Consider the following 27,192-nt stretch of genomic DNA (forward strand, 5'->3'; position numbering starts at 1 on the left):
AAAACCTCGAGGGATGGAGAATCCACCACGTCTCTAGGCAGTGCATTCCAAGGGCTGTAATTCCAAGTAGAGCATGGAGAGCTAGGACTGGTGGCTGTAAACAAACTTGTACAGGACTATGGGAGAGCTGGACACAGCCTTGATAAACAGTTGTCTGGCTAACTAAAATCATGCCAGATTATGGATGTTGCCAGACAAGTGAGTTCTGAATTAGAGAGGATCAACCTGTAGTAGGTGTGTGCCTGTATGATTTACAGGTCTGAAATGAATGTATTCATCTCTCCATCTCTAAGTTGCAATTTTGACTTAGATAGAATCAGCTTGCTAAAAGGTTTACCACATTCCTTATTGTTCAGGTGATTGTCACAAAAAGTCACAACAAATAATGGTACCAATTAGTGTCCTTGTTAGCATTCTTGGAAGGAGAATCAGAACTTAATGGGCATTCAAATAGAACTACTCTTGGACTTAGAGGCATATTGGTAATAAGGCTACATACACACTTTTGTTTCTTTTCAATATTGTTCTCTAGATAGATCAAGAACTTCTATCTCTGACAAAATGGTCCATCTGGCATCTTTCAAGAACACGGCAGTAGTCAAATTCTATTAACTTAGAACAACATACAAATTCCCATAGGTTATCTAGTTCTTCTGTTTCATGATGTGGGCTTTTTCCCCCTCCTAAAGAATGTAAAGGAGAAATAAAATCTGAGTTTTGTTAATTTTGTTTATAGCAGGTTCGCGTATCAATTACACAGCACTTTACTGAGCAAAATAAGTATTAAAGCTTACAAATGCACTGTTGAATAGACGAAGTAATGCTAGTCTTGTGAAATAAATATTCAGGTATATGGTATAATTAAGCAACATGCTGAGACTTGTACTAAGGGATGCAAAATGGATAAATGTTGATATATAAAAAACAGGTGCAGAATATTAATTCAAGAAGATTTTGCAACTGCATGCAGGGAAAACTGTTGTTCCTTGTGTTCGGCATATGCAGTGCTACAGTGTAATCTGACACTGTTTTCCTATAATACAAAAAAATAAAATAGTGTATATAGTTTGTGGCTGAAATTACTTTGATGTTCATCATACATATATGGCTGCACTTACTACCGTTTAGGTGCAAATAAATATGTGGCTATTGTAATTAATGTTTTACTGTTTTCAGAACTCACCCAAAAGGCATAGCTTCATTTTTCGGTAGTGTGAGTCACAGCTTCATAGACTTGGAGGTCAAAAGTGATAATTTATTCTGTCCTTATTCTGTCCTTCATTGTAACACAGGTCATATAACTTCCCCATCATAATTCCTAGAGTATATGCTTGAAAATAACTTTCTATCTTGATTTACAAATTGCTGGTGGTGGGAAATCCACAATGATCCCTGATAAATTGTTCCAGTAGCTAGTTACAGTCACTGTTTCTGTTTGTGTTTTGTTTTGTTTTGTTTTTAATGCCTTTTTTCCCATCTAAATTTCTCTAGCTTCAACTATGAGCCACAGCATTGGCTTATACCTCTCTCTGCTAGTGAGAAGAGCCTATTAACAAATGTCTATTCCCTATCTATAGAGTTGATGTAATCAACTTATCCCTCTTTTTGAGCAAAATAGATCAAAAACTTGGAGTCTGTCACTGCAGGGAAAACTTTCTAATCCTCTACTTGTTGCTGTGGCTCTTCCTACCATCTTCTCCAAATTTATCAACATCTTTCTTAAATTGTGGACACCAGATATGGAAACAGTATTTCAGCAGCACTTGCACCAGTGTCAAATAAAGAGGTAAAATAACCTCTCTACTCCTCCTTGAAATTCCCATTTTTGATCCCAAGAGTTGAATTTACCCTTTTGGCTGGAGGATTGCACTGGAAGCTCATGTTCATCTGATTACCCACTGTGACCCCCAACTACTTTTTTTTTCAGTGTTCCTGCTTCCCAGTCTAGAGTCACCCATCTTGCAAGTGTGACCTGTGCTTCTGGTTCTTAGCTGTGCACATTTAACCAAATTAAACACCGCCCCCACATTTTACCAAGACATCCTTATTGTTCTTTGTGATTTACCACTCCACAAATATTTGGGCCATCTTCAAACTTAGACAGTAATTTTGTTTTTTTTCAGGCTCATTTATAAATATAATAAGTGCCATAGAGCCAACAGCCAATCCTTGGTGGACCTAATGAGAAACATGACCATTTGTTGATGTTTCCCATTTAAAATTATATTTTGTCATCTGTTTTTAATTCATTTATTGTGTACTTTATTTTTTCGGTATTTCTAGATTTTTTTTATCACTGTGTCATGTGATACCAAGTCAGTTGTCTTAGAAACGTTAAGTTGTAGTCTCTTTTAAAATGATTTGGTAGGGTATTTTTCCCATAAACCCATGTGGGTTGGCCTTAAGTATATCACAATCTGTATTATTTTCCTTTGATTTTCTATTAATTAAGTTTCATATCAGCAGTTTCATTGACTTGCCCAAGATTGGTTGCACACAGGCACACCTAGAATTACTTGTTAATAGAATTACTAGAATTACTGGTGTCTGTAAACAAACTTTATGGGACTGTGAGAAACTTGGCGACATCCAGGGTAAGTGGACACCCAACTAATTAAATTAATGTCAGGCCATGGATGGACCAGACTACAAAGGTTCAACCTGTACTAAGGTTTTCAAGACCCCAGTAGGGGACTAGTGGGTAGGCAGTTACAGTTTTCTGTTATGCTGCTAATTTATTTACCAGTTACTATATTCTCTTTACCAACAAAATAACCAATTGCATCTTTATAATTTATTTTTTCAATTCCAGCACATGCTACTTCTGTGCTGTTTATTTGTCTATCCAAATCCATCACATTGCTTAAAACCTATGACTGTTGTAATTCAAGCAGGTTCTTTGGTTATAGCACAAACATCACCATTTCTTTTCAGATTCACAAAAAAGTAATAAATTAGTTACACTAGGTGCAGGAATCATCCTTCATGGGTCATGTTGCCAAGACTTGTGGGCTGTGCTCTTGCATCTTACCATATTCTAGTATCTCACCCTCAATTGGCAAAATGAGTAAAAGAAGATTCCCTCCCCACGCCACCCCATTCCTCTGGGACAATATCATTATTTAAGTAATAGGTTTTTGTTTTGTTTTGTTTTAAATCGTTACTTGGCTCTTTTCCCATCACCTTGAGGTGACTTTTTTCCCTTACATGATTTGTTTTAAATCTTTTGATTTATTCTTTTAGTCATGCAGTTTTAAGTACAAAAGGAAATAAAAAGAAATGTAAATTTGTAAATATATAAAAATATAAATATTTAAATATGTAAAATATAAATAAATATATGGAAATATAAAAATATATAAAATTAAATGAATGTATACATTTACAGAGACAGAGATATAAGCTAAATCCTCTTGCTGAAAGAGCCTGTAGATGCACAACCAGTTAAAATGCAAGAAAGAACTATGTAACTGTCACTTTAAAGGTCTTGGTGCTACATCTTGTATACATACAGTACTATTGTATTAAGGCATAAACCATTCAAGAGAAAGACACACTAATCAATCAGGAGGTACCTCTGCCTTAAAGTGAGACTACTTACATATAAAGCTATTTCCATGGTCATTAAATGCTTGTGAGTTTGTATCAAAGAAACGTCCTTTAAAATAAAAGTAGCAAAACTCTAGACATTCAGAAAGTGATACTGAGAATGGATCTGTCTGTGAAACAGCACACTAATATTAAAGGGATGTCATTAACTTTGGAAAATCTTCTATTGTGATTTTATGTCCAGCCTTAGGGCCTGAGTTTGTGAGCTCCACAGCAATATGCGGTGCATATCAGAAAGCAGATGGCAAAATATGGCTCAAAAATGCCTTTTGCCTTCTAGAGATAGCACAGACATACATCTATTAAACCCAGTTATTTGTGTATGATTATGAGGGAATTAAAGGAGAAGTCTGTACTTCAGTATTCTTTTTGCAAATAGAAAAGGCAACCTTCTTTTGTCAGTATTTGCTATCTGTTATGGAATATGTTTGAGTTTGCTTTTTATATTTTGTTTTTATAAGAGCTTTCTCCCTTAGAATTCACCTTCATGTCCCATGTTTTGTCTTCCCATTGATATAGTATAATCATCAGTGTATTGGAAATTATTGTAATATGACAGGATCTAACCATGAAGAAGAATGAGAAGGAGCAGCTCTTATGAAATCACATTTCTTAAATTAACAGGCCATCTAAAAGAAATTACCAAAATTGTTTTAGTTATGATTTAAAAGCAATAAAGATTCCTCAATATGAAAGTTCTTTTTCGCAGTTGTCCCTGCCAGTTTCTGAGCAGCCTTAATTCCCAATGAAATCAGTGGTAGTTTGGGATACTGTCTTTTGACAGGGTTGTCCCTAAGAAAAGCAACAAGTGCTGAGATATTTGTTGTACGGGTTCTTTTTTTGTTTGTTTTGGGCACAACAAATCCTCCGTTAAATTATTCTAATAAAAAAATCAGCTACTGGCTTGCTATTCCCTCCACCCCACCCAAAGATGTACTGTAATTGTGTGTGCTGGACATCATTTATGGTGTTCCTATATTTGGTGATTGATTTTTCCTGGTCTTTACCCCTCCCCCACAGTCCCCACCCTGAATTTCTGTCTATATTTTAAGTCAGTCTGAAATTGTATGCCCGTTTTAAGGCTGTTTCTTCTCTCTGAGTTATGCAGGAACTCAGTCGCTGGAGTTTCACAGTATTATGTATGTATGTATGTTTCATAGCACTGTTATCATAGCAGTATGATTCTACTGCCAAGAATTTGATTTTGGAGAACTGTGAAAGATTTAAAATTGACAATTTTTTTTGTACTTTTAGTCTCTCTCCACTCCACCCCACCCCACCTCACCGCTCCACTGCTTATTTTTCTGTGTAGGCGAATGTGCTTTATTTTACATGCTAGTATATTACAACCCACAACAGCCCTGCTGCTACAACCACTGTATTTGGTGTCATAGCCATCCAAAATGGGAAAGTTAACTCTTAAAATTGTTGTCACATATTCTTCCCAGATGCTCCTAGGTATGGGAAATTATATCATATATAGCAAGTGAGAAGCAGAATTCAATCCTGTATGAGTCAGATTGGTGAAATTATACAATGAATATGAAATACTAACACATTTTTAATATAGTATTTGAAATAATAAGTTTTCCGGGATCAATATTGGGAAGGGGAGGGGTTGTCAAGAATTTCAAGGATAATAAGGCCATGATGAATACAGTGTTAGAGGGGAACATGGGTACATAGAAATATTACAGGATATTTTTCTAAATTAATATTACATATATTTTGACACCTTGCACAAAAGCAGATAGTATTGTAATATTTATCTGTAGGTGTGAAAAGTATTGCGTGCTTCCACAGATATTGGTTTATATAAATCAGTGTATTTCAATAAAAGAAAAATATTTGATCTTTTTTCTATGTTTCTCTTAAATCATTTATATACCCAAGTATATTCATTAATAAGCTAAAATCTCTTTGAACCTGAGTTTCTCTTTAATCTTGGAATTAGATTTAAAAGAATGAAATATTAAAATTTACCTCAATAAATTTAAATAGAAATATATTGATTTGAACTAATGGGTGAATAAAATGGTGACATTCCCATATTTAACATGATGATTTGGTATATTATTTCACAGTCTCACTTCTTTTATGAAGGGTAGAATTTTTATGAGCAATAATTGAGAAAAATGAGTGTGGGCTTAGAGAAATATTTCTCTTTGCTTCAATAATACTTCTACTGACATGGCTTTTCTTTAACCTTTTTTTTCTTAAAATGAGAATTCCAAACGCTTTTCTAATTCTCATTTCTCATATTTCATTGTCATATTTTTTTTCTAAGTTTCAGCGAAGAGTCTCAAGAGTAACCTTGATTCAATGGAACTTCAGATCCAGCGCCTTGAAAATGACATCAAGATGTTCCCTAAAACAGAAGATGAACATGATAAATTTGTGGAAAAGATGACCATATCCTTTTTTGCACTTTGTAGTTTAGATAACGTTGGAGCTCTGTGTGTTTTGTTAAATATTTACAGTATTTAAAATTAAGAGTTAAGTGTCTGATTCATGTTTATTACTTTGCACAGGGAAGACTATATCAGAAGGGTTTGGATGTTGTAAGCAGTAAGTCATTGACAGGATTGAAACTTACATTTTGCTCCTCTGTGGCTAGCTCATGGCATTTGTTATCAGGCTTTGAAGAAGAAAGAGGATGCAACTGGATATTCAGGATCCTGTCATAAACTGGAGATCCAAGAACATAATTCAGATGGTGGGTACTTCACTCCAGGCTAAGAGAATATGGCAAACATGGAAGAAAAATTGAAATTTGTCAGTGAGAAGTTTTGGCTGATAAATTTTGGCTCATCAAGAAAACTGTTATTAGAAGTTGCAGATAATCATTGTTTCTTTTGTTTTTTAGAAAGTTATAATTTTAGAAAAAAAGTGCCATGGTAAATATGATTAAGTAGTCTCAATTGAAGATTAGCGTAACATTTTCTCTCTCTAGGGAATAAATACTGGGGGTTTTTTTGTTTGTTTTTTAATCTAAAACAAGTCATTGACTCAAATTTAACCTCTGGTTGTGTCTCTCCCCGCAACCCTCCTTTCAAAAATTTTCACACATGAAGATCAACTTGTTTTAAGAGCAAAGGTAAGTAAGTGCAAGAAGCTGACTCTAGAAGTTATGTATAAATGACTATGTTTCCATTGTATGTAAAGGAAACTATCAGTCAGTACTTTAATATAGAAAGCCACGTATTTCTTTAAATGAGAAAATGTTTAATGTGCATTTTCCTGTTCCTGACTCGTGAGGTTTGTATGTATATTTATTTACACAAGCTGATGGGCTTCTAGAATGTAGCATGAGTAATCAGCTTCCTCTGTAGGTGAGACGTTACACTCAGTTATGTTTTCCAGTGGGATCATTTCAATGCATTGAACATCTTTTCAGCCTGATAAATGGGCTAATGTAAAGGGGGCAATCCTGCTAACAGGCATGCTAATTTGTAAGGCTGTTAGAGAAATGCTGTCAGATCAGGATGGAAGGAGGACAGGAGCTGTGTTCCCTCTAAGCTGAGCGCTTTGGTGGCCCCTGAGGAGAGAGTTAGGTGCCTGCCCAACTTATTAACAGACCACCCACAGCAGGCAGCATGTGTTTCAATGAGTGGTGGACATCCACACATTCCTTGGTGTACAAAACAAAATTCTGGCGTGAATGAGGGAAAAAAATGGAACAGCGGACAGGAGACACTGCATTTAATTAGGCCACAACTTTATCTTAAATATCTGAAAATACAGTGCAAGTAATTGCATAACCATTTCAGTATATTGAAAAAGGAGTGGAAAAAGTTCTTCCCAGTCCCCTGAGAAAGGAGCAGCTCTCAGAGGAGATCACTACAGAACCTGGTATTTCAGGTTCACATCCACCCATGGATGTGGAATTGGTGCTGCTCCACTTGGTTCAAGTAAAAGGTGTTTCATGCACTGACATGGACCCTCAGTCTCATCCCCCCTTTCTGGTCACTTGCAGGATGGACCTGGTCTGCAGCTGCAACACAGAGTCGTTTTTTGGTTCAGTAGTTCTTATAGGGGTACCTTTTCCAACAAGACATATTCTAGCTCAGCCTGTAATATAGTGAGTCTGGGTAGGTTTAGTGACAGGGATGGGTCATAAACTGTCAGATATCAGAGGGGTAGCCGTGTTAGTCTGGATCTGTAAAAGCAACGAGGGGTCCTGTGGCACCTTATAGACAAACAGAAATGTATGAGCATAAGCTTTCGTGGGCAGAGACCTAGTTCTTCTGACGAATAGGTCTTTGTCCACAAAAGCTTATGCTCATGCATTTCTGTTTGTCTATAAGGTGCCACAGGACACCTCGTTGCTTTTGAAGCTCTCAGATGTGGTCTTCCCTCCATGGACCTTTTTGTTAGAAGCTTCTGCTGAACCAGAAGAAATTTGTTCTGTCTCCTTTATAATCAAAACACTTGCCTTTTACTTTATGCTTTTTTCCTTCCATCTCATTTGCTTCAGAGTTTTTTTATTCTGAATATGGCCAGAATAAGCCATGTGGTTACAGAATATTTTACATAACAGTTCTAAAGCTCCATCCTCCCTTTTGATCTGGTCCCCCAATTTCCCTTCCTTAACCACAGTACCAGTATGCTCATTCAGTCAACTTGCTTTGTGAGCAGAGCTTCCTTTGAGACCTAGATCTACATTTTGATTTGTTCACCTCTGGGGCGGGGGGGGGGGGGGAGAAACTTCCCTGCCAGTTATAGGGCACCACTTCTAGTGTTAAAGTGCTGTTGCCAAGGATTTGGAGTAAGCTGTATTTAGACTGTCAGACATTGCCACCTAAATTCCAATCTCTTAGTTCCCCACTTCGTAGCGGCTTCTTGCATTTGACCACCTGTCACATCCCCATGACCCATTATTTAGGTCTTCTCTCTTTTATTTGGGATGGTTTTCTTTATTTGAAGGAATCATTTAATAAAAGATATTTGCTTCACCATCCTCAAATACAATATGCTGGAATAGCCAGTCAGATCTCATTCATCTGCAGTGGTGAGACTTAGGCTGCAAAGATCATAACGGCTGACTTTTTAATTCCATTAATAGAGATGTGTTAACAATTGCAGAATCATGCCCTTCAGTTCTCTGAGCAAATGTTGATACTCTTGTGCTATATGGTATATTTATAGTGCTGATCACCATGTTAAATCTTTGAAAAACTCACATAGGGTAAAGGCGAATGAGAACAGAAGTTCGTGTCTGCTCGTGTCGCTATGGAAATGTTAAAATTCTGTTTGTTGCTTTCTTTCTGATTTTTTTAAACGTAGTTGGACTCTTTCATCTGACTGCACTTTTAAAACTAGATTTGTACACAGAAATTTAGAAGGTAAGAAAATTTCACTGTAACATATTTCTGATAACTTGTTCATGCTGCCCAAAATTCTGCAGTTTGACCAGTTTTCTGTGAAAAGCAGGGCTGCAAAACTCAACTAATAAAATGGCTTCTCTTAGTTGCCTGTTACCATATGTCTGATATCACAGTAAGAAACTGTCCACGGCTCTCGGTTATTGAAAGAGACGCATTAGGCATTAGGTGCTGGCAGCTTTATCAAACTATAAGAGTGAACAGATTTGATGACTTGACAAAACAGATAAGAAATAAACTGCTTTTGTCTAAGAATTTTTGTTTTCAAAATTAATAGATGACCTGACAGTTGATCTTTTGTTTTTCTCCCCAGAAAGCCAGTTGCAGTAAATTAAATTGTAGTACGTTATTGAATTTGCTATTTCATATCAGCACTCATTAACCCTTTTATTTTACAGTCAATACTTTTTTTTTATTATATACTTGTTTAAACTGGGGGGTGAACTGCTACTTAAGAGCAAAAAGGAGGTCTTTCTGCCTCCCTTGTGTGTTTCTTCTGTTTCTGTCATCCCAGCATAGAATTGTTGGGTTGCTGATAGCCCACTGTGAGATTACAAGTTGTGGAATTCAGGGAGAATGAGCTCAACATGCTCTATAACTGCATGTGTGTTTCAGAAAAAGGGCGACAAAAATGTCAGAACATTAATCATTCTCAGCAGAGGGAGCTCTGGGATGCACTTCAATGCATATGTCGTAATTAAAGGTATCGTTTCTTTCCCCTGTACAGTAATAAATAGAGGTTACTCACTATCAGTTGTAGCTGGAGCTGTCTTTACTGAATACTAACAAAATATTGCATGGTGCCATACTTAGATAAGAGGTCAGTTAATTGAGCACTCTGTTCCCAACAGTGAAGCAAATGTTAGGATGAGAAAAAAATTGACCCAGATTTTCTGTGTTTCAGAAAAAGAGAGGCGAGAAGAAAGAAACAGGTCTAGGTATTGATTAGAGTTTGTGATGAGGAAAGAATGTAAAACTTACAAAATTGAAATAGCTTTTCTCGTACTCCTTTTAAGCAGTTTAATTTGTCTAAAACCCAGTTTCTCTCTGTCTTTATCTGTGTAAGTTTCGACTTCAGTGAGGATTATTTCATGTAGGGCTTGTCCACACTAGCCCCCTCCTTTTAAGGGGGCATGTAAATGAGCTGGATCAGTGAATAGCAATGAGGTGCTGTGCTGCATATGTAGCACCTCATTAGCCTTATTCTCGCCGCGCACTTCAAATCATCAGCAAGCAATGTAGCACTTCGAAGTGCCCTTACTTCCAAAACTCCTTCGAAGGAGGGGGCTAGTGTAGACAAGCTCTTAGTGTAATCTGTAACTATCAAAACAATTATCTCATGAATCTGCATTTATGTTTAAAAAAAGGTAGATGTGCAGGAAGGGTAGTAGTGCACTATCCACAAACTGTTAAAAGCAAAAATATTGCAGAGAAATTGTATTCAGATAAACACAGTAGGCTCGTTAAAACTTTAAATGATTTCATTTTAATGTATATAGTTATTTTGTTTGTGATCCTCAACTTGATAAAATAACAATGTTTAGGACATTTTGTTGATTAAAAATGTGAGTTATTATGGGATCACATTTATCTGAATAATGGATTTAGTGAGAAACTTGCTGAAACTAAAGGAAAGAGTCTTTGATAGCAAAATAATATTTGGATTTATTTTAGATTTGCTTTAGAACCGTTCAGACTTGTTTTTAGACTGGTTGTCCTAGAAATATTAATGCAGCCCATCTTCAGGAGTATATATATTTTCCCTGTATAATTGTTCATACACTTCTATTAAAATGGTAATAAAAGCACTCCTTGCAGTATATTTTAGGGGATTATTACCTTTCTCAAGTGGTTAATCATTGGTCCTTTGCAGACAGCTCCAAATCAGACCTAATTATTTCTGGTAATACTATTAGGGTTACAAGGTGTAGAAGTCTTGTAGAAGCACAGACTTGATGCATTACTACCCCACTTTGATCTGTGTACTTTCTAGATTTTAAGGCCAAAAAGTGGCTATTACAAACATCTAGTCTGTTTTTCCTACATATTTTATGCCAAAGAATGTCAACCAATCTGTTCAGTATTGAATCCTGTAACTTCTGATTGAGTAGAAGCATATCTTGTAGAAAGGCATGTAATCTTGATTTAAAGGTGTGAACTAGTGGAGAATCCATAATGTCTCTGGGTAATTTGTGCCAAGAATTAATTACTGTTAAAATTTGAGTCGTCTTACTATTCTGAATTTGTTTAATTTCAGCTTCCAGCCATAAGATTTCATTGCCACTTTTTTCCCCCTTCCCCTGCTAGGTTAAAGAGCTGTTTGCTGACAGAAATTTTTTTCCCCCACGTAGACAGTGATCAAGTCTTCTTCTAACCTTCTCTTGCATAAATTAAATAGGTTCTATTTCTTTAGGCTATACAGTGCCTTCTAGATTTTTAATTATTATTAACTCTTTTTTTTAAACCAGTCCATTATGTCAACATTATTTTTGATATGTAGAGTTCAGAACTGGACATGTGATCCCAGTAATAGTCATATACAAAAGTCTAATGCCACAAGTCTACCTACTTGCACTTGATATTCTTGTGCTCATTGACCCTATTAGTTGCAACATCATATTCAGTTGGCTGCTATGACCTTAAGTCCATTTTAGCATCAATATTTTGCAAGAAACACTCCCCTGTTTTGTGTGTGTGTGGCTCACATCTCCTCAAGCAACAGTGAGAAGGTCAGAAGGTTAAAGCCACTGTGCAGTCCAGCTGGCCTTCCTTTTTAATGATTAATTATCCTAACATTTTTGAGAGCCTAGCAAGCCCAGGTTATTCCAATACCTATCATTTTGTTTTTATTAACATATTTCTCCATGCTTAACAGCTTCTGAATTGTCCCAAATTTACAGTTAAAATTTAGTTCAGCGTTACTGTGACAAAAAAGCAGTCAAGTGGCACTTTAAAGATGAGCAAAATAATTTATTAGGTGAGCTTTTGTGGGGCAGACTCACTTCTTGAGACCCTAGCCATACCAGAACAGACTCAATATTTAAGGCACAGAGAACCAAAAACAGTAATCAAGGAGGACAAATCAGAAGAAAATGATCAAGGTGAGCAAATCAGAGAGGAGAGGGGTCGGGGTGTGGGGGGAAGGTCAAGAATTAGATTAAGACATGTATGCAAACGAGCCCCTATAGTGACTCAGAAAGTTCCCATCCTGGTTCAAACCACGTGTTAATGTGCTGAATTTGAATATAAAAGACAGCTCAGCTGTCTCCCTTTGAGTAGTGGTGGGAAAATTTTTCTTCAGTAACACACACACACACACTCTTAAGTCATTAACAGAATGGCCCACTCCATTAAAATATTAACTAACCAGCATCTGGGCATTGTTGGCACATGATGGCATATATGATGTGAGTTGAGGAACATGAGAATGTGCCTGTGATTCTGTGAATAACCTGGTTAGGTCCAGTGATGGTATTTCCAGAGAAGATATGTGGACAAAGCTGGCAGTGGGCTTTGTTGCAAGGAAAGGTTCTAGGACTGGCATTCCTGCGGTATAGACTGTGGCTGTTGGTGAGGATCCTCATAAGATTGGGGGGTTGTCCGTAGGAGAGAACAGGCCTGTCACCTAGGGCGTTCTGGAGTGTGGCATCCTGATTAAGGGTAGGTTGTAGGTCTTTAATAATTCGTTGCAGTGGTTTGAGTTGGGGGCTGTAGGTGATAACCAGTGGTGTTCTGTTCTTGGCTTTTTTGGGCCGATCTTGGAGTGGCTGGTCTCTGGGTATTTGTCTGGCCCTGTCGATTTGTTTTTTTACTTAAAAAAATTTACTTTAAAGTGCTACTTGACTGCTCTTTTGTTTTGATAGTACATAGACTAGCACAGCTCCCTCTCTGTTACTATTACTGTGACAGTCATTGGTATAAAACACAGCCCTGATTCCATAGCCATGCCAACCAACCTCTCATGTGTAGATGCAGCCATGTCAATGGAAGAATGCTTCCAGGGGTTGAATTTCTCTTGTCTTCCAACATCCTTGGTCTGGCAGGAACATGGATGTTGCTGGACCAGAGATCCCAGGGATCAGGGAGTCCTAGCAGTTGGGAGCAGGAACTGCCTGGCAGGACTTAAGCTTGAGTGGAGATTGGCCCGGAGCCAGAGGTAGAGCCAGGCTGAGGTGCCAGAATTGACCTCCCTGGATCTGGCAAACTCCCTTGTTTGGGACTGGTTAGATCCCAAGGGTGCCAGACTATGGAGGCCCAACCTGTGCTGACATAGTTAACTTTGTTTGGGCAGGTAACAAGAGTACAACAATGGAAAAAAGCTGTTCTGTCTGTTTGGCTTCCTCTATGTTCCAGAGTTATACAGACATATCTATACTGATATAGTTTCTATACTGTAGAGACAGCCTTAGCCACATCTTATGAAAGGGGATGTGCTCATTTGTCCTCAGGGAAAAGCAAGGTACAGGGTGTGACAAGCATCAGACATGGGTGCAAGTGTGTAAGAATATAGCCAGAACACGTCTTTCTAACTCATGTTTGGTTCATTCATCTTAATATATTGCTGCTTCTAACAGGGAAGCTTTCGTGTCAGGCTCTCTCTTTTTGAGAGATTAAGTTGAGAAATGCTGGCTGAATATGTAGGAATACGAGGGTAGGGAAGGAAGACAGGTTATGAATTAGCAGTTCAACAGCAGTAGGAAAAAATGATCATTTGGATTGTGTTGGTTTGGTTCCTCACACAGCTGTGTTACTGCTCCTCTTTCCTGACTTGTCACCACAGGTGGAAAAAGTATCCAAGAAGTTACTTGAGTAATAGCACAGATGCTTGAGGGTGGGGTTTGTCATTAAGCACAAGTCACCAGCATCCCTCTGGAAAATTACTTGAGTAAAAGTGCACATTTGTACACACACATACCCCACATCACATCTTTATTGTATTCAAGTATCCAGAAGTTAAAGCAGCCTCACTTTTACTCAAGTAACTTTTTTGGGTACCTTCCCATCCTGTCTTACAACCAACTTAGTTATTTCAGCTGAGATTTTGAGCAGAGACTATAAATTGTGATACTATGTCGTGGCATTGTGATGTATACAAATGAGGACTGGGCTAAAATAACCAACTTCATTTGCATTGACAACCTACTTACCAAGATTTGAGTTTATAGACTAATACATTTAACCCATGATGCCACATCTTTGATACTTTTGAAGAATTGTATGTGGTAAGTAAAGTAAGTAAAAATGAGATGAGAATTTTTGTTTATGCTAAAAAAAAAAAGAAAAGAAAACCAGTTGTACTATAAGGAATTAACCTAATGAGAGATATCCAGAATGCAGCCCTCTTTTAGTTTACATATATATATATTTTTTTAAAAATATAAATGTAGCCTTTCTTGTTTTATCTGTGGGTGGTTTATATATATCTTGTCACTCATACGGCATCTGTCACAGTATTAACTGAACAGCAGACAAAAAACATCCTCATCCACACAAATCACAAAGTTGAGAGCTGCCTTTCATTTGTCTGCACCCTGCCTATAAGTGAATACAGATCTAGTGTTTTCTTAACATTGCCAGAGGAAGCTTGTAATTATGGAAGTTGTGTTGCAAAGAAATGTCTTGAAAGGATTCTGGAAGGTGATGGTATCAGTGGTTTTATTCTCTTTCAGGAGGAATTCTACATTTGTGTACTCTGATAGAAATGTTGTGTGCCAGTATAATCCACAGACTAACACTAGGGTCTCCTTTTCTCATTGTACTTTGAGTAGTTCATTGATTTATGATAAATAAAGCTGGCATGTTTGTAGAATGAGAGGCAGGGGGAGTGTTAATCTGTGACAGTAGCCTAGACCCTTCTCATTGAAGGCCCACATATTCAGTGAAGGACCTTGGATTCAATCAGTTTTTGCATATGAGGATAGTGCAGCAAGTACAGTACATGGGCAATATGTTTTCATTTGTCCAAGTAGCTCTTTGGATATTCTGTGACATGTTGTACCATCTGAAGTTTTAAGTGCACTACCTTTGGTCCAGGATATGGTGCCTTGAACTCATGCCTGATGACTACAAAGCAGCAAGATGTACAATCTCCTACCAAGGCCCAGATGGGAAAAGTGCTTCTATATTGTTGCCCTAGATGTGTGAAACATTGAGAAGCAAAGCAAGGATTGATAATTTTAGATGGCAAAAGTTAATTCTAGGCCCTTATGAACTTGGCTTTGACACTATTGTCTCTTTATGATGGCAATTAAGGCATGTCAAAATGAGAAGCCTGTGTACTGTATCTGCAGGTTACAGATGGATGGCTGTATTTCATTATAGTGACATTAAAGTATAACTGTTTGTCCACATGGGGAATGAATATCACATTAAAATATATGGGGTTGTAACTTGGCATGTTAAACCAAAAGTAGAAGACAGAACTAAATCTAAAGCAGTTTATTTCAGAAGGAGGACTGGAATATTTAATAGAGTAAGCAGACACCACAGGACCTATACATTGATAGAAATTCCTTTTGCGTGTGCGTGTTGCAGGGGGAGGTCAGACACATGAATAATCCCTGAAAAGCATATGTGAGTAGTGAGCTGCTGCTACAGTTAGGAAAGAAATCTTCTTTGGTGTCTGTTTTTAAGAGACAAATTGTATAAAGTAACACCTTTTTATTGGACCGACTTCTGTTGATGAGAAACACAAGCTTGCAAACTACTCAGAGCTCTCTTTAAGTCTGGGGAAGGTACTCTGAGTGCCATGACTTGTGATGTTACAGTTTATATTGAGTGTTCAGATTCCTTCTGGGACCAAATGATTTTTTCGTTTACCTTACAAACTGAAGAAAGAGAATGCGTTTAGAGCTAGAGCTGTTACGATGCTTGCATCACTTTGTAATTCGTTATAATGTAGGACAAAGTATTATAGGTGTACAAAATGAACATGTTCTCAAAGAAGCACTAACATTTTTTTTTCTAAACATGTAAGTAATTTGCTGCATCAGTGTATCTTTACAGAGGAAATTACTGTAGTTTGGGATCATCTTAACTGAGGAAATTATTACAGTTTGAAGCAGAATATGTAGAAAAACAGACCATTAATGCTTATTATTGTAAGTCCCAAATATTAGAAAACCGAAATGATAACAGGAGCATGTCAATTGTTGGTGGAACCATACTTGTTGAGGCTAAAAATCCTGATATATAGAGATTTTTATGTAAATAAATTAGCCTGTTTGGCGCATTTAATGATGTATTACCTCAGTTAACTGGGTTGTAAGACCTCCCACTATTTGCTTTCTGCTGCTTCTGTCTTTCCTGTTTCCACCTCAGTTGTAAGTAGTCTCTAATTTCTCTTAGAGTGTGGCATGGAGTGACTTCTAAGACTAGGAAGGCAGCCTGAGCTAAGGGCAGGGGTCAACAGCCCCCGGCATGGTTGCCAAAAGTGGCATACAAGCCAGTTTTCACTGACATGTGAAGCAGGAGCTCAGCCCTGCCCCATGGAACCATGAGCTTGCTCAAAGCCATGCAACATGTGGATTAACAAAAGACCAGCAAATGCTACCAACCACCGCTTAAATGGTAAAGCTCTGCATCTTTATTTATTTATTAGTGAAGCTGTTCTAAGTAGGACTACTAGTGACTTAAAACAATATTGCCAGCATTCGAACTGTACATAGAGGTCAAAAAGTCAGACTTTGCCACTTCACCTCTGAAAGGTTGCTGACCCCTGGCCTGGGGGAACTCAGCCTCGTGTCCCCAGTAGCACTTGGCTTTTTCTTTTTTGGGGGAGAGAGCTTGCACAAAATGCAATGAAGATTAATCAAACTTTTACACCATTAAAAATAAATAAGGTCTGACTCATCTAAACAGGTGAAACCAAGGTATCATGCTGAGTGTATGAAAGTTGGTCAAAGCTTACTTGTGGCTTTTGCTACACCCTGAGGAAAGGATAATGATACAAACCTATGGGTTTCTTGGCCAAATTCCAGACTTAGAAGATTTGCCTTCCCCAACATAGAACTCTTGGTTGTTTCACTGATAGTTGTCTTTCCTCCCACATTTACCTGTGATCTGGATGTGCTACATCTCATGCCTTCAGGTTTAAAAAAAATAAATATTTTTTTCCCTTTAATCTCTCACCTACCCACTAACCTGTGTTGTATGCTAGTTATGTCTTGTGTGTACTGAACTAGTCTCATTAAGGTCTCTGCTCCCTCCATATTCATCATTCTTAACTGATGCAGGAGCCTGGTTGTTCCTGCTATCCCCGTACGCTTTCTGCAGAAAGTTCTCTAAGTCTGTGAGTCTAAGTTGCAGTTCTTACTAGTTATTTGTCCACCCATAAAAACAGAAGATCCCGGCTGCAGGTACTCCTAGGAGGGTGACCAGAGTCAGAGATGTATTGTGGAAGCAAAATATTATTAAAACAAAATTAAATGTTCCAGCCTTTGGAGTTTTTGTTTTTCGTTTGTTTGGGCTCCAGTAATTCTGTGGTGATTAACATTGGAACAGTAAAGAGTGGCTTGTAGACATAGCACTGGTGTGTTGTTATGCTGGTATAAATCCTGTTTTTTAAAGAGAGCAGAAGAGACCCACTCAATATTTTTCATATGTTATTCCCTTAGTGTTGGGCTTTGATTTAAAATGCAAGTATTGAGACCTGCTCCTGACAAATTCTGCTTACATCTGGAAAGCATAGAAACAGCCAGTAAGAAGCATATACATATAAGGATCTATTACATCAGGGAATTAAGTCTTGTTCAGAGAAGTTTGCCAGTGCATGGAAAGAAAGTGGTACAGGATTGATGCATTTTAAATTTAGTGTAGAAGATCACAGAATATGAACTGTCCTCCTTAAACGTAAGAAATAGATAATTAAACAAATTAGTCAAACAGTGCTGTTTAAAGTTTTGCTTTCATTAGTCACAATGAACAGTAGGAATGTAGTGGAATTGACTCACTGACATAGCACCTTCTGCTGGACTCCTCAGGAATTAGCTCTTCCAGCCCTGGAGATCAAGAGCCTAAACTGTTGCCTGGTGTGTCTCCCTCAGCTATCTTCTTTCTACGCTGGTTCAGGCCCCATCTCTCTCCTAGCCCTTCCTCGTGGTACTGCCCTACAGCAGTGCCCTGGGGTCCTTCCCTCTCCAGGAATCCTAGCCTCCTATACCCAGCTTGCCTCAGGGACCAGTTGTCATCTAGCCCCTAACTCAGGAGCAGTCTGCAGTCTGAAATGACCTTGCATCTTTGGCAACGGGGGTACATCTGCTGCCTTCTCTTGCCCTGTCTGCTGGCCTGTAACCCTAGTACCCTTCAGTCCCCTACATAAGACCTGAAGTCTGGGAGTTAAGATGGGTCAGGCCAGAGCTCCCCAGTACTGGACTTTGGTATACCTAGCACAGTATCTCTCCCCTGTCATCCTTTTCCAGCTTGTGACAGAAGCTAGGGATGTCATTCCTGCCCATCCTGACTAATAAACAATGACGGACCTATCTTCCATGAATTTTTATCCAGCTCTTTTTTGAACCCTGTAAGAGTCCTTGCCGTCACAGCATCCTCTGGCAAGGAGTTCCACAGGTTGACTGTGTATTATGTAAAGAAATATTTTATTTTATTTGTTTTAAACCTGTTACCTATTTATTTAATTGGGTCGGCCCCAGTTCTTGTTTTATGGAAGCAAGTAAATAACTTTTCCTTATTTATGTTTTCCCCACCAGTCATGATTTTATAGACCTCTATTATATTGTCTCCTGAGTCTTGTCTTTTCCAAACTGAAAAGTCCTAGTCTTTCTACTCTCCTTATCTCACAGCTGTTCCAAACCCCTAGTCATTTCTGCTGTCCTTTTCTGAACTCTTTTCAATACTAAGGTATCTCTTTTTATGTGAGGTGACCACCACTGCATGCAATATTTGAGAAGGGCTTGCCATGGATTTATATAGAGGTAATAAGAGATATTGTGCCTTATCCTCTGTCTCGTTTTAAATTATTTGATTCTGCTTCCTTTTTTGACAGCAGTTGCACACTGATGTGGATGTGATGAGAATTATCCACTCCAGTATGCTCTCTTGAGAGAGAACGCCTAATTTAGTCCCCATTATTTTATACATATACTGGGATTAAATTCTTCAATATGCATTACTCTGCAATTATAAACATTACAATGCATCTGCCATTTTGTTGCCCAGTTACCAAGTTTTGTGAGATCCTTTTGAAGCTCTTCAGAGTCTGCTTTGAACTTTACTTTGAGCAGTTTAGTATCATCTAATGTTAGTAAAGCCTTGTAATGTCAATATTGCAGGGAAAATAAAAACAAAATAGAAAATATTGCATGAAAATAAAAAAAAGTCAAATTCTGCCCTTTGTGATGCCCCAAAAAATTCAATTAAGTCGTTGGCTCTAGTGATACCTTGATTTCAGTTGGTTTTCGTAGGAGTTAAGTGATGGCATCATTTGACCCAACATGAAGAATGTCACCTGGAGGAGGTGGGAGGGGAAAACATTTTTTGAAGTCATTGAAGACATCCTGAAGAAATGCTTAATGCTTTCACCACAGCATTGGTTGCACAGCACAGCACTGTTGCACAGTAGTGCAACACTTAAGAAATACATTCTTTTTGATATTTTGAGTAAAATATGTATTAATAGTGTAGCTTTTTAAAATAATGTGCGTTCATTTGTCTCTGGTAAATGGAATGTTCTGTGTAGTTTGAATGCCTCTTGAGAATAACTGGTATGAAAATTGAAAAACAGAAAGCAGTGATACTGTTGTCCATATTTCTGCGATATGTGGCTGTGGCTGCCCCCTTTAACTACAGACTAGAACAGGCAAATACAAAAATGTCAGGCTTCAAATGTGGCTGAAACTTGAGTATGCAGTAACATTTCATTGCTAGGGAAGTGTTTGCTATAAGACTCACTGTCACAGCTGATTCCCCACCCTGGCACTTTGAGTGCAGGTAAGGGGGGCGGGGGCAGCTAACCAAATACTGCTAGACTCTGTCTCTGCAGTTTCCAGAGACAGAAAAGTTTTCCTGATTTCAGCTTTCCCTGAAATCAGTCACTAGTTGCCACTGCCAGCTGTACAAAATCACCTTCCCAGGACACAAATCACTTGGAATATCTTTCCTGAAGGCAAATCCCCCAACTTCTTTTTCCCAAGGAGTTGGAAAGGAGAAGTGGGTGGGGCTGGGAGGCAGGGGTGGAGGGAGGAGGGAAAAGCATGTCACAAAACCATGCAGGGAGCTGTAAGATCTCTGGTAATGACTCTGTGGCAGGTACCTAGTTTTAAACCCCCTGTAGGACACACAGAATCAGTAAGCGCTTGTTAAAAGAAAAAACCACTTTTATTATGAGAACAAGGCTATATTTTCAAGCATTGTTCACGTGTTAAAAACCCCATGAATTAAAGCAAAACACAGGGATTTTTCCCTGAGTGAGATTCTTGGTAAGTGTAAGCTTTCCTTTGCAGCTGCCATTCATAACACTCAGACGTTAATTGTATAATATAATATTTCTATGTTCCTCTCTCTCTCTCTCTTTTTTCCTGTTTATCCTGCTTTTGAAATTTATAACTGCAGGGATAGGAAGCTGACTAAATTTGTGGAAAGGGAGTCTTGTTTGCAACTCCTTTACCTCTTTTTATCCTGGTTGGTGAAGACTTCAGGACTCTCTTTTTCACAGGATGGGAGAAGAGTGACACAGAGCTATAGAATTACCGAAATGAGTAACTTTCTATGATTAGCAATTATTTGTTGACGTCTTCTCACCTAACAGATAATGGGAAGGGAAAACATAATAGTAACAACAACAAAAACATGGCATTACTATTAGGATGGTACCAATATATTTCTTGGCCCTATTTCCTCAAGCTAGCTATTTAATTCCATTATCCTAATCCTATAAGGAAGGAGCTGAGCAGGTGGAGATTGGCTGTAAATTTAATTAGCTCTGAAATTCTTGCTGCTATCATGTATCACCTCTGGTTAGATTAATTTAGTTGTTCTGCTCAGCTAAGTAGGTGGCTGGAGTAACAAAAGAGGAGGTGGGCAGGCAATCACCTTGGGATGGTTTGGGAAGCAAAACAGCCAGGAGTTAGAAGTGCAGCTGTGTGAGAATCAGAAGAAGACAGTAGATGTGGTGAGGAGTAAGATCTGCTATTAAAGGAAAACAGGGAATAGGAGAGCATTGAAGTAAGCAAAACAAACAAAAAATGAAAATATGAATGAAAGAGAATGAACAAACCAAACCAGACAGATGAAATAGGGAAAGGACCAGAAGAGAGAAATATGTGTTAGAGGACAGCAGGACTCATAAGAGAGTATGGGAAACACCATGGACATAATCTCCTCTGGCATGTTTCATTTCTTTATGACTAGATTCCTGTGCAGGTACAAAGTTTGTATGATCATATGCAAAAAATGAGCTGTGGCTATCTACATACGGGGCTGCAGGTATGGGTATAAAGCAGATATCCACCAATTTGCAGGGCTTTACAAGTGACAAATGTGATTAAGGTGAGGGCAAGCTCATATTAAGTGGATGAGGGGAACCAGAGATAAGCACCAGGATTTAGCATTCTCCCCAGTGTATTTTCATATTGTGTCTCTCTTTTTTTTCCCCCATGTCTTTCTATATTTTCCAGTAATCTGATTTAGGCAAGCAGCAGGGTGAGGGTGTGGGAATGGTTACCAAATTGATTTGTAACTGAATATCAGTGACAAAATATGCAATAAAAGACAATACTCATTCTGTTAGTCCATAAGGTGCCACAGGACTTCTTATTGTTTTTGAAGATACAGACTAACACATCTACCTCTCTGATACATGATACTCATTCTATATCACATGCTATGAATGAAACACATCCAGCTTAATTAACTGGTCCTGCTAATGACAGGTAACTTTTTCCCCTGCTATATATGCCCTGTAGTTTCCCCTCCAACTGATCTGACAGAGTGGATTTTAACCCAAAAAGGTCATAACTTAATGTAACCAGAGGTGATACATGATACAACAATCATAGAACACTAGGACCAGAAGGGGCCTAGAGAGGCCATCGAGTCCAGTCCCCTGCCCCGACGGCAGGACCGACCACTATCTACACCATCCCTGATAGACATCTATCTAATCTGTTCTTAAATATCTCCAGCGAGGGAGATTCCACAACCTCCCTTGGCAACTTATTCCAGTACTTGACCACCCTGACAGTTAGGAACTTTTTCCTAATGTCCAACCTAAACTTCCCTTGCTGCAGCTTAAGTCCATTGCCTCTTGTTCTCTCCTCAGAGGCCAAGAAGAACAAGTTTTCTCCCTCCTCCTTATGACACCCTTTAAGATATCTGAAAACCGCTATCATGTCCCCCCTCAATCTTCTTTTTTCCAAGCTAAACAAGCCCAATTCTTTCAGCCTTTCTTCATAAGTCATGTTCTCCAGACCTTTTATCATTCTAGTTGCTCTTCTCTGGACCTTCTCTAATTTCTCCACATCTTTCTTGAATTGGGGTGCCCAGAACTGGACACAATATTCCAGAGGAGGCCTAACCAGCGCAGAGTAGAGCGGTAGAATGATTTATCGTGTCCTGTTCACAACACACAACAACACACCTGCTAATGCATCCCAGAATCATGTTTGCTTTTTTTGCAACAGCATCACACTGTTGACTCATATTTAACTTGTGATCTACTAGAACCCCTAGATCCCTTTCTGCTGTACTCCTTCCTAGACAGTCTTTTCCCGTTCTGTATGTGTGAAACAGATTATTCCTTCCTAAGTGCAGCACCTTACATTTATCTTTATTAAACTTCATCCTGTTTACTTCAGACCATTTCTCCAATTTATCTAGATCATTCTGAATTATGACCCTATCCTCCAAGGTAGTTGCAACCCCTCCCAGCTTGGTGGTATCTACAAACTTAATAAGCGTACTTTCTATGCCAATATCCAAATCATTAATGAAGATATTGAACAGAACTGGTCCCAAAACAGACCCCTGCGGAACCCCACTTGTTATGCTTTTCCAGCAGGATTGAGCACCATTAACAACTACTCTCTGGGTACGATTAGCCAGCCAGTTATGCACCCACCTTATTGCAGCCCCATTTAAGTTGGACTTGCCTAGTTTGTCGATAAGAATATTATGCGAGACCTTATCAAATGCTTTACTAAAGTCTAGGTATACCACATCCACTGCTTCTCCCTTATCTACGAGTCTCGTTATCGTGTCAAAAAAAGCTATCAGGTTGGTTTGACATGATTTGTTTTTTACAAAACCATGCTGGCTGTTCCCTATCACTTTACTACCTTCCAAGTGCTTGCAGATGACTTCCTTAACTACCTGCTCCATTACCTTTCCTGGCACAGAAGTTAAGCTGACTGGCCTGTAATTTCCTGGGTTGTTCTTATTCCCCTTTTTGTAGATGGGCACTATATTTGCCCTCTTCCAGTCTTCTGGAATCTCTCCTGTCTCCCATGACTTTCCAAAAATGAGAGCTAACGGCTCAGCTACCTCTTCTATCAGCTCCTTGAGGATTCTAGGATGCATTTCATCAGGCCCTGGTGACTTGCAGACATCTAATTTTTCCAAATGGTTTTTAACTTGTTCTTTTTTTATTTCAAAAACTAACTCTACCCCTTTTCCACCAGCATTCACTATGTCAGGCATTCCTTCAGACTTCTCTGTGAAGACTGAAACAAAGAAGTCATTAAGCATCTCTGCCATTTCCAAGTTCCCCGTTACTGTTTCTCCCTCCTCACTGAGCAATGGCCCTACCCTGTCCTTGGTCTTCCTCTTGTTTCTAATATATTTGTAAAAGGCCTTCTTGTTACCCTTTATGCCTGTAGCTAGTTGGAGCTCATTTTGTGCCTTAGCCTTTCTAATTTTACTCCTGCATTCCTGTGTTATTTGCCTCTGTTCATTCTTTGTAATTTGTCCTAGTTTCCATTTTTTATAGGATTCCTTTTTTAGTTTGAGATCATGCAGGATCTCCTTGTTAAGCCAAGGCGGTCTCTGCCCATATTTACTATCTTTCCTACATAGGGGAATAGCTTGTTTTTGGGCCTTTAATAACGTCTCTTTGAAAAACTGCCAACTCTCCTGAGTTGTTTTTCCCCTCAGTTTTTCCTCCCATGGGATCTTACCTACCAGCTCTCTGAGTTTACCAAAATCTGCCTTCCTGAAATCCATCATCTCTATTTTGCTATTTTCCCTCCTACCAGTCCTTAGAATTGTGAATTCTATGATTTCATGATCACTTTCACCCAAGCAGCCTTCCACATTCAAATTCTTGACCAAGTCCTCCTTATTTGTTAAAATCAAATCCAGAACAGTTTTTCCCCTGGTGGCTTTTTCAACTTTTTGGAATAAAAAATTGTCTCCAATGCAGTCTAAGAACTTATTGGATAGTCTGTGCCCCGCTGTATTAGTGTCCCAGCATATATCTGGAGAGTTAAAGTCCCCCATCACCACCAAATCCTGGGCTCTGGATGATTTTGTTAGTTGTTTAAAAAAAGCATCATCCACCTCTTCCACCTGGTTAGGTGGCCTGTAGTAGACTCCTAACACGACATCACCCTTGTTTTTTACCCCTCTTAAACTAACCCACAGACTCTCAACACGTCCATCTCCACCTCAGTCCAAGTGTGTACATTTTTTATATATAAGGCAACACCTCCCCCCTTTTTTCCCTGTCTATCTTTCCTAACCAGGCTAACAATGCCCAGATGCTTTGTACATTGGACAGACTTCAGACTCTCTTAGATAAAGAGTTAATGGGCCCAAAACAGACATAACACTCCTGATCCACAAACCAGTCAGCAGACATTTAAATGGAGTGGACCATTCTGTTAATGACTTAAGAGTCTGCATCTTACTGAAGAGGAATTTTCACACTACTTTGGAAGGAGAGGCTGCTGAACTCTCTTTTATATTCAAATTCGACACATTAACACGTGGTTTGAACTGGGATGCGAATGTTCTGGGTCATTATAGGGGCTCTTTTGCATACTTGGCTTAATCTAATTCTTGACTCTCTCCCCCCTCCCTTCCCCGCCCCTCTACTCTCTGATTTGCTCACCTTGTTATTTTTTTTTCCTGATTTGTCAACCTTGACTACTATTTTTGGTTCTCTATGCCTTAAATATTGAGTCTGTTCTGGTATGGCTATGGTCTGAAGAAGTGGAATTGTCCCACGAAAGCTTCATTAGGTGATGACCTAATAAATTATTTTGTTAGTCTTTAAAGTGGTACTGGACTGCTTTTTTGTTTTGATAGTATGTAGACTAGCATGGCTTTCTCTCTGTTACTAATCGACTTAATAGCTGTGTTAGTCTCTGAGGTGGCACAGGACTGTATACTTTTTCTACATATTAATTGATATAGAATTTCCCATCAATGTATTGTGCCATATCTAACGTGCATTGGTGTTCCTGACAAATCACCAAGCCTTGCCATCCTCTGTGGCTTCTCAAAGCTAATGGTTGCAAGATTGCTTCGGCTGATGTCTTGGTTGTACTTGACTTCAACTGACTTATCCAAATGTTCTTTAACCTGTTCCTTCCCTGTTTGGGCTTTCCTTCCCCCTTGTTATTAACATTGTGTTGAGTATCTAGTCACCATTAACTTCTTTCGTGAAGATTAAATCAAAATTAACACCACTTCAGTAACCAGTGACTATTATGAGCTCTCCTTCTCTTATAAGTAGAAAACCCACACTTTCCTTCATCTTTTTCTTCCTTCTTATTGTATTTTTTTTGTCCTTTGGTAGGTGTAACTTTGTGTGCTAACCCTTTTATTTTGGCCCTAAATTCTTGTGCTACTTGTAGGCCTGGTTTGATAGGAAGTAATTTGACATGGGGGGATGCCTCTCTTTTTGGGAGCCAGAGTTAGGGAGTTAAGTGGATCAGGAGACTGGAAAAGAATGTTTGTATAAGAAAGAACCACTAAGGAACCATCTCAAATGGAAAAGATAACTCCTAAGATAAGTGGTGAACATGAAGTTGTACTTTAACCGTGTGTGGCCTGATTATGCTCTACTGATAATGCAAAACATTCAATGTGAAGTATAGTAAATATAAGGTAATGTGAAATGTGTATAAAGTAAGAGGTTTGCTGTGTAACTTTTATGTGCAGTACTCATTGTATCCACCCCCTAGACTTAATCGTAGTCAGGTCAATTGTACTTTGATTGTATTCCAATAAATAAATCAAAGTGATGCTTTCAGAGCATAGCTGAGTTCTCAGAAACCAGGTGAATAAGATCTTGGAAACCTCCTTTCCTGCTCTGTTCCCACCCTCCCTACCCCCAAACCTCTTCAGCAAAGAAAACGAAAGTAAATGGAGCAGTTTCACCAGGATGTTGATGGTTAGAACATCACAATCATAATGAACCAGTTTGAGTAGTGAATATAAAAATAACAAAAGGCAAATAAAAGTTGTGGAGGAGGACAAAAACTAAATGCGGGGGCAGTGGGATCTGAAACTTCAGGGAGAAACCAATGTTTGTTACCTAGCTGAAAAAATTCAAATTAAAATGAAGCCATCCACCAAGGACTGGGGGAATACAGCTTTGCAGATGTTAAAAATAAGTTAAAATGTTAAAAATAAATACAAAATGTTAAAAATATGTTAAAAATGTTAAAAATAAGTACAAAAATGAAAAATTATCTTAAATCCGTTGAAATCATGCAACAGAGAAATGTATCACTTTGGGATATAAACAAGCAATTTAAGTAAAAAAAAAAAAAGTGGGGAATTAAAAACAGCTTTGGGGCAAATTAACACAGCAGATTTCTGAGTGAATTAACAATAGAGGCTATGGGGATGTTAAAAAGTAAAAGGGTTAAAAAGTATGTGAAAGTCTGAAATAATCTAATGTTTGCGTTGATAATGAAACCCAGTTGTGTCATCAGAGCTCAATGCAGTCACACTTTGTGAAATCCTTAGTTAAAAAAAATCAAAATTATGCAACTAACAGCACTACATTTCTCCCCACCCTCCTTCCAGCCTTTATAACCATTCTGAAGGAAATGGGCCCTGTACAATGAATGTGTCTGTCAGGGATCAATTGTGCTGGCAGCTGCAGACAGAATAATCCTCTAATTTAAATTACTGGCCTATGAATAATTTAGTCAAAAATGAAAATAGGTATTTCTGTGTGGTGTAACTGCTTCCGGGTATACCGGGGGGATGTAACCTGGATACAGTTGTGTAG

General features: G+C 38.4%; 1 protein-coding gene and 1 long non-coding RNA gene across 5 annotated transcripts in view; both read left to right on the top strand.

Moving 5' to 3' along the window:
- DIAPH2 (diaphanous related formin 2) overlaps window positions 1-27,192 on the top strand; it is an 829,633-nt gene that overhangs the window by 494,835 nt on the left and 307,606 nt on the right. For all 4 annotated transcript variants that reach the window (XM_075008062.1, XM_075008063.1, XM_075008060.1 and 1 more), the window contains one exon: window positions 5,897-6,020. In XM_075008062.1, coding sequence (XP_074864163.1) covers window positions 5,897-6,020 — 124 coding nt within the window. The remainder of the gene's footprint in view (window positions 1-5,896; window positions 6,021-27,192) is intronic.
- The window catches only part of LOC142020320 (uncharacterized), a 36,874-nt gene continuing 15,714 nt past the window's right edge, over window positions 6,033-27,192 (top strand). The window contains exons 1-3 of the long non-coding RNA XR_012647358.1: window positions 6,033-6,325; window positions 6,684-6,706; window positions 8,896-8,954. This is a non-coding gene — a long non-coding RNA (uncharacterized LOC142020320). The remainder of the gene's footprint in view (window positions 6,326-6,683; window positions 6,707-8,895; window positions 8,955-27,192) is intronic.

This window comes from Carettochelys insculpta, chromosome 13, assembly GCF_033958435.1.
Source record: "Carettochelys insculpta isolate YL-2023 chromosome 13, ASM3395843v1, whole genome shotgun sequence".
Taxonomy (NCBI): Eukaryota; Metazoa; Chordata; order Testudines; family Carettochelyidae; genus Carettochelys; species Carettochelys insculpta.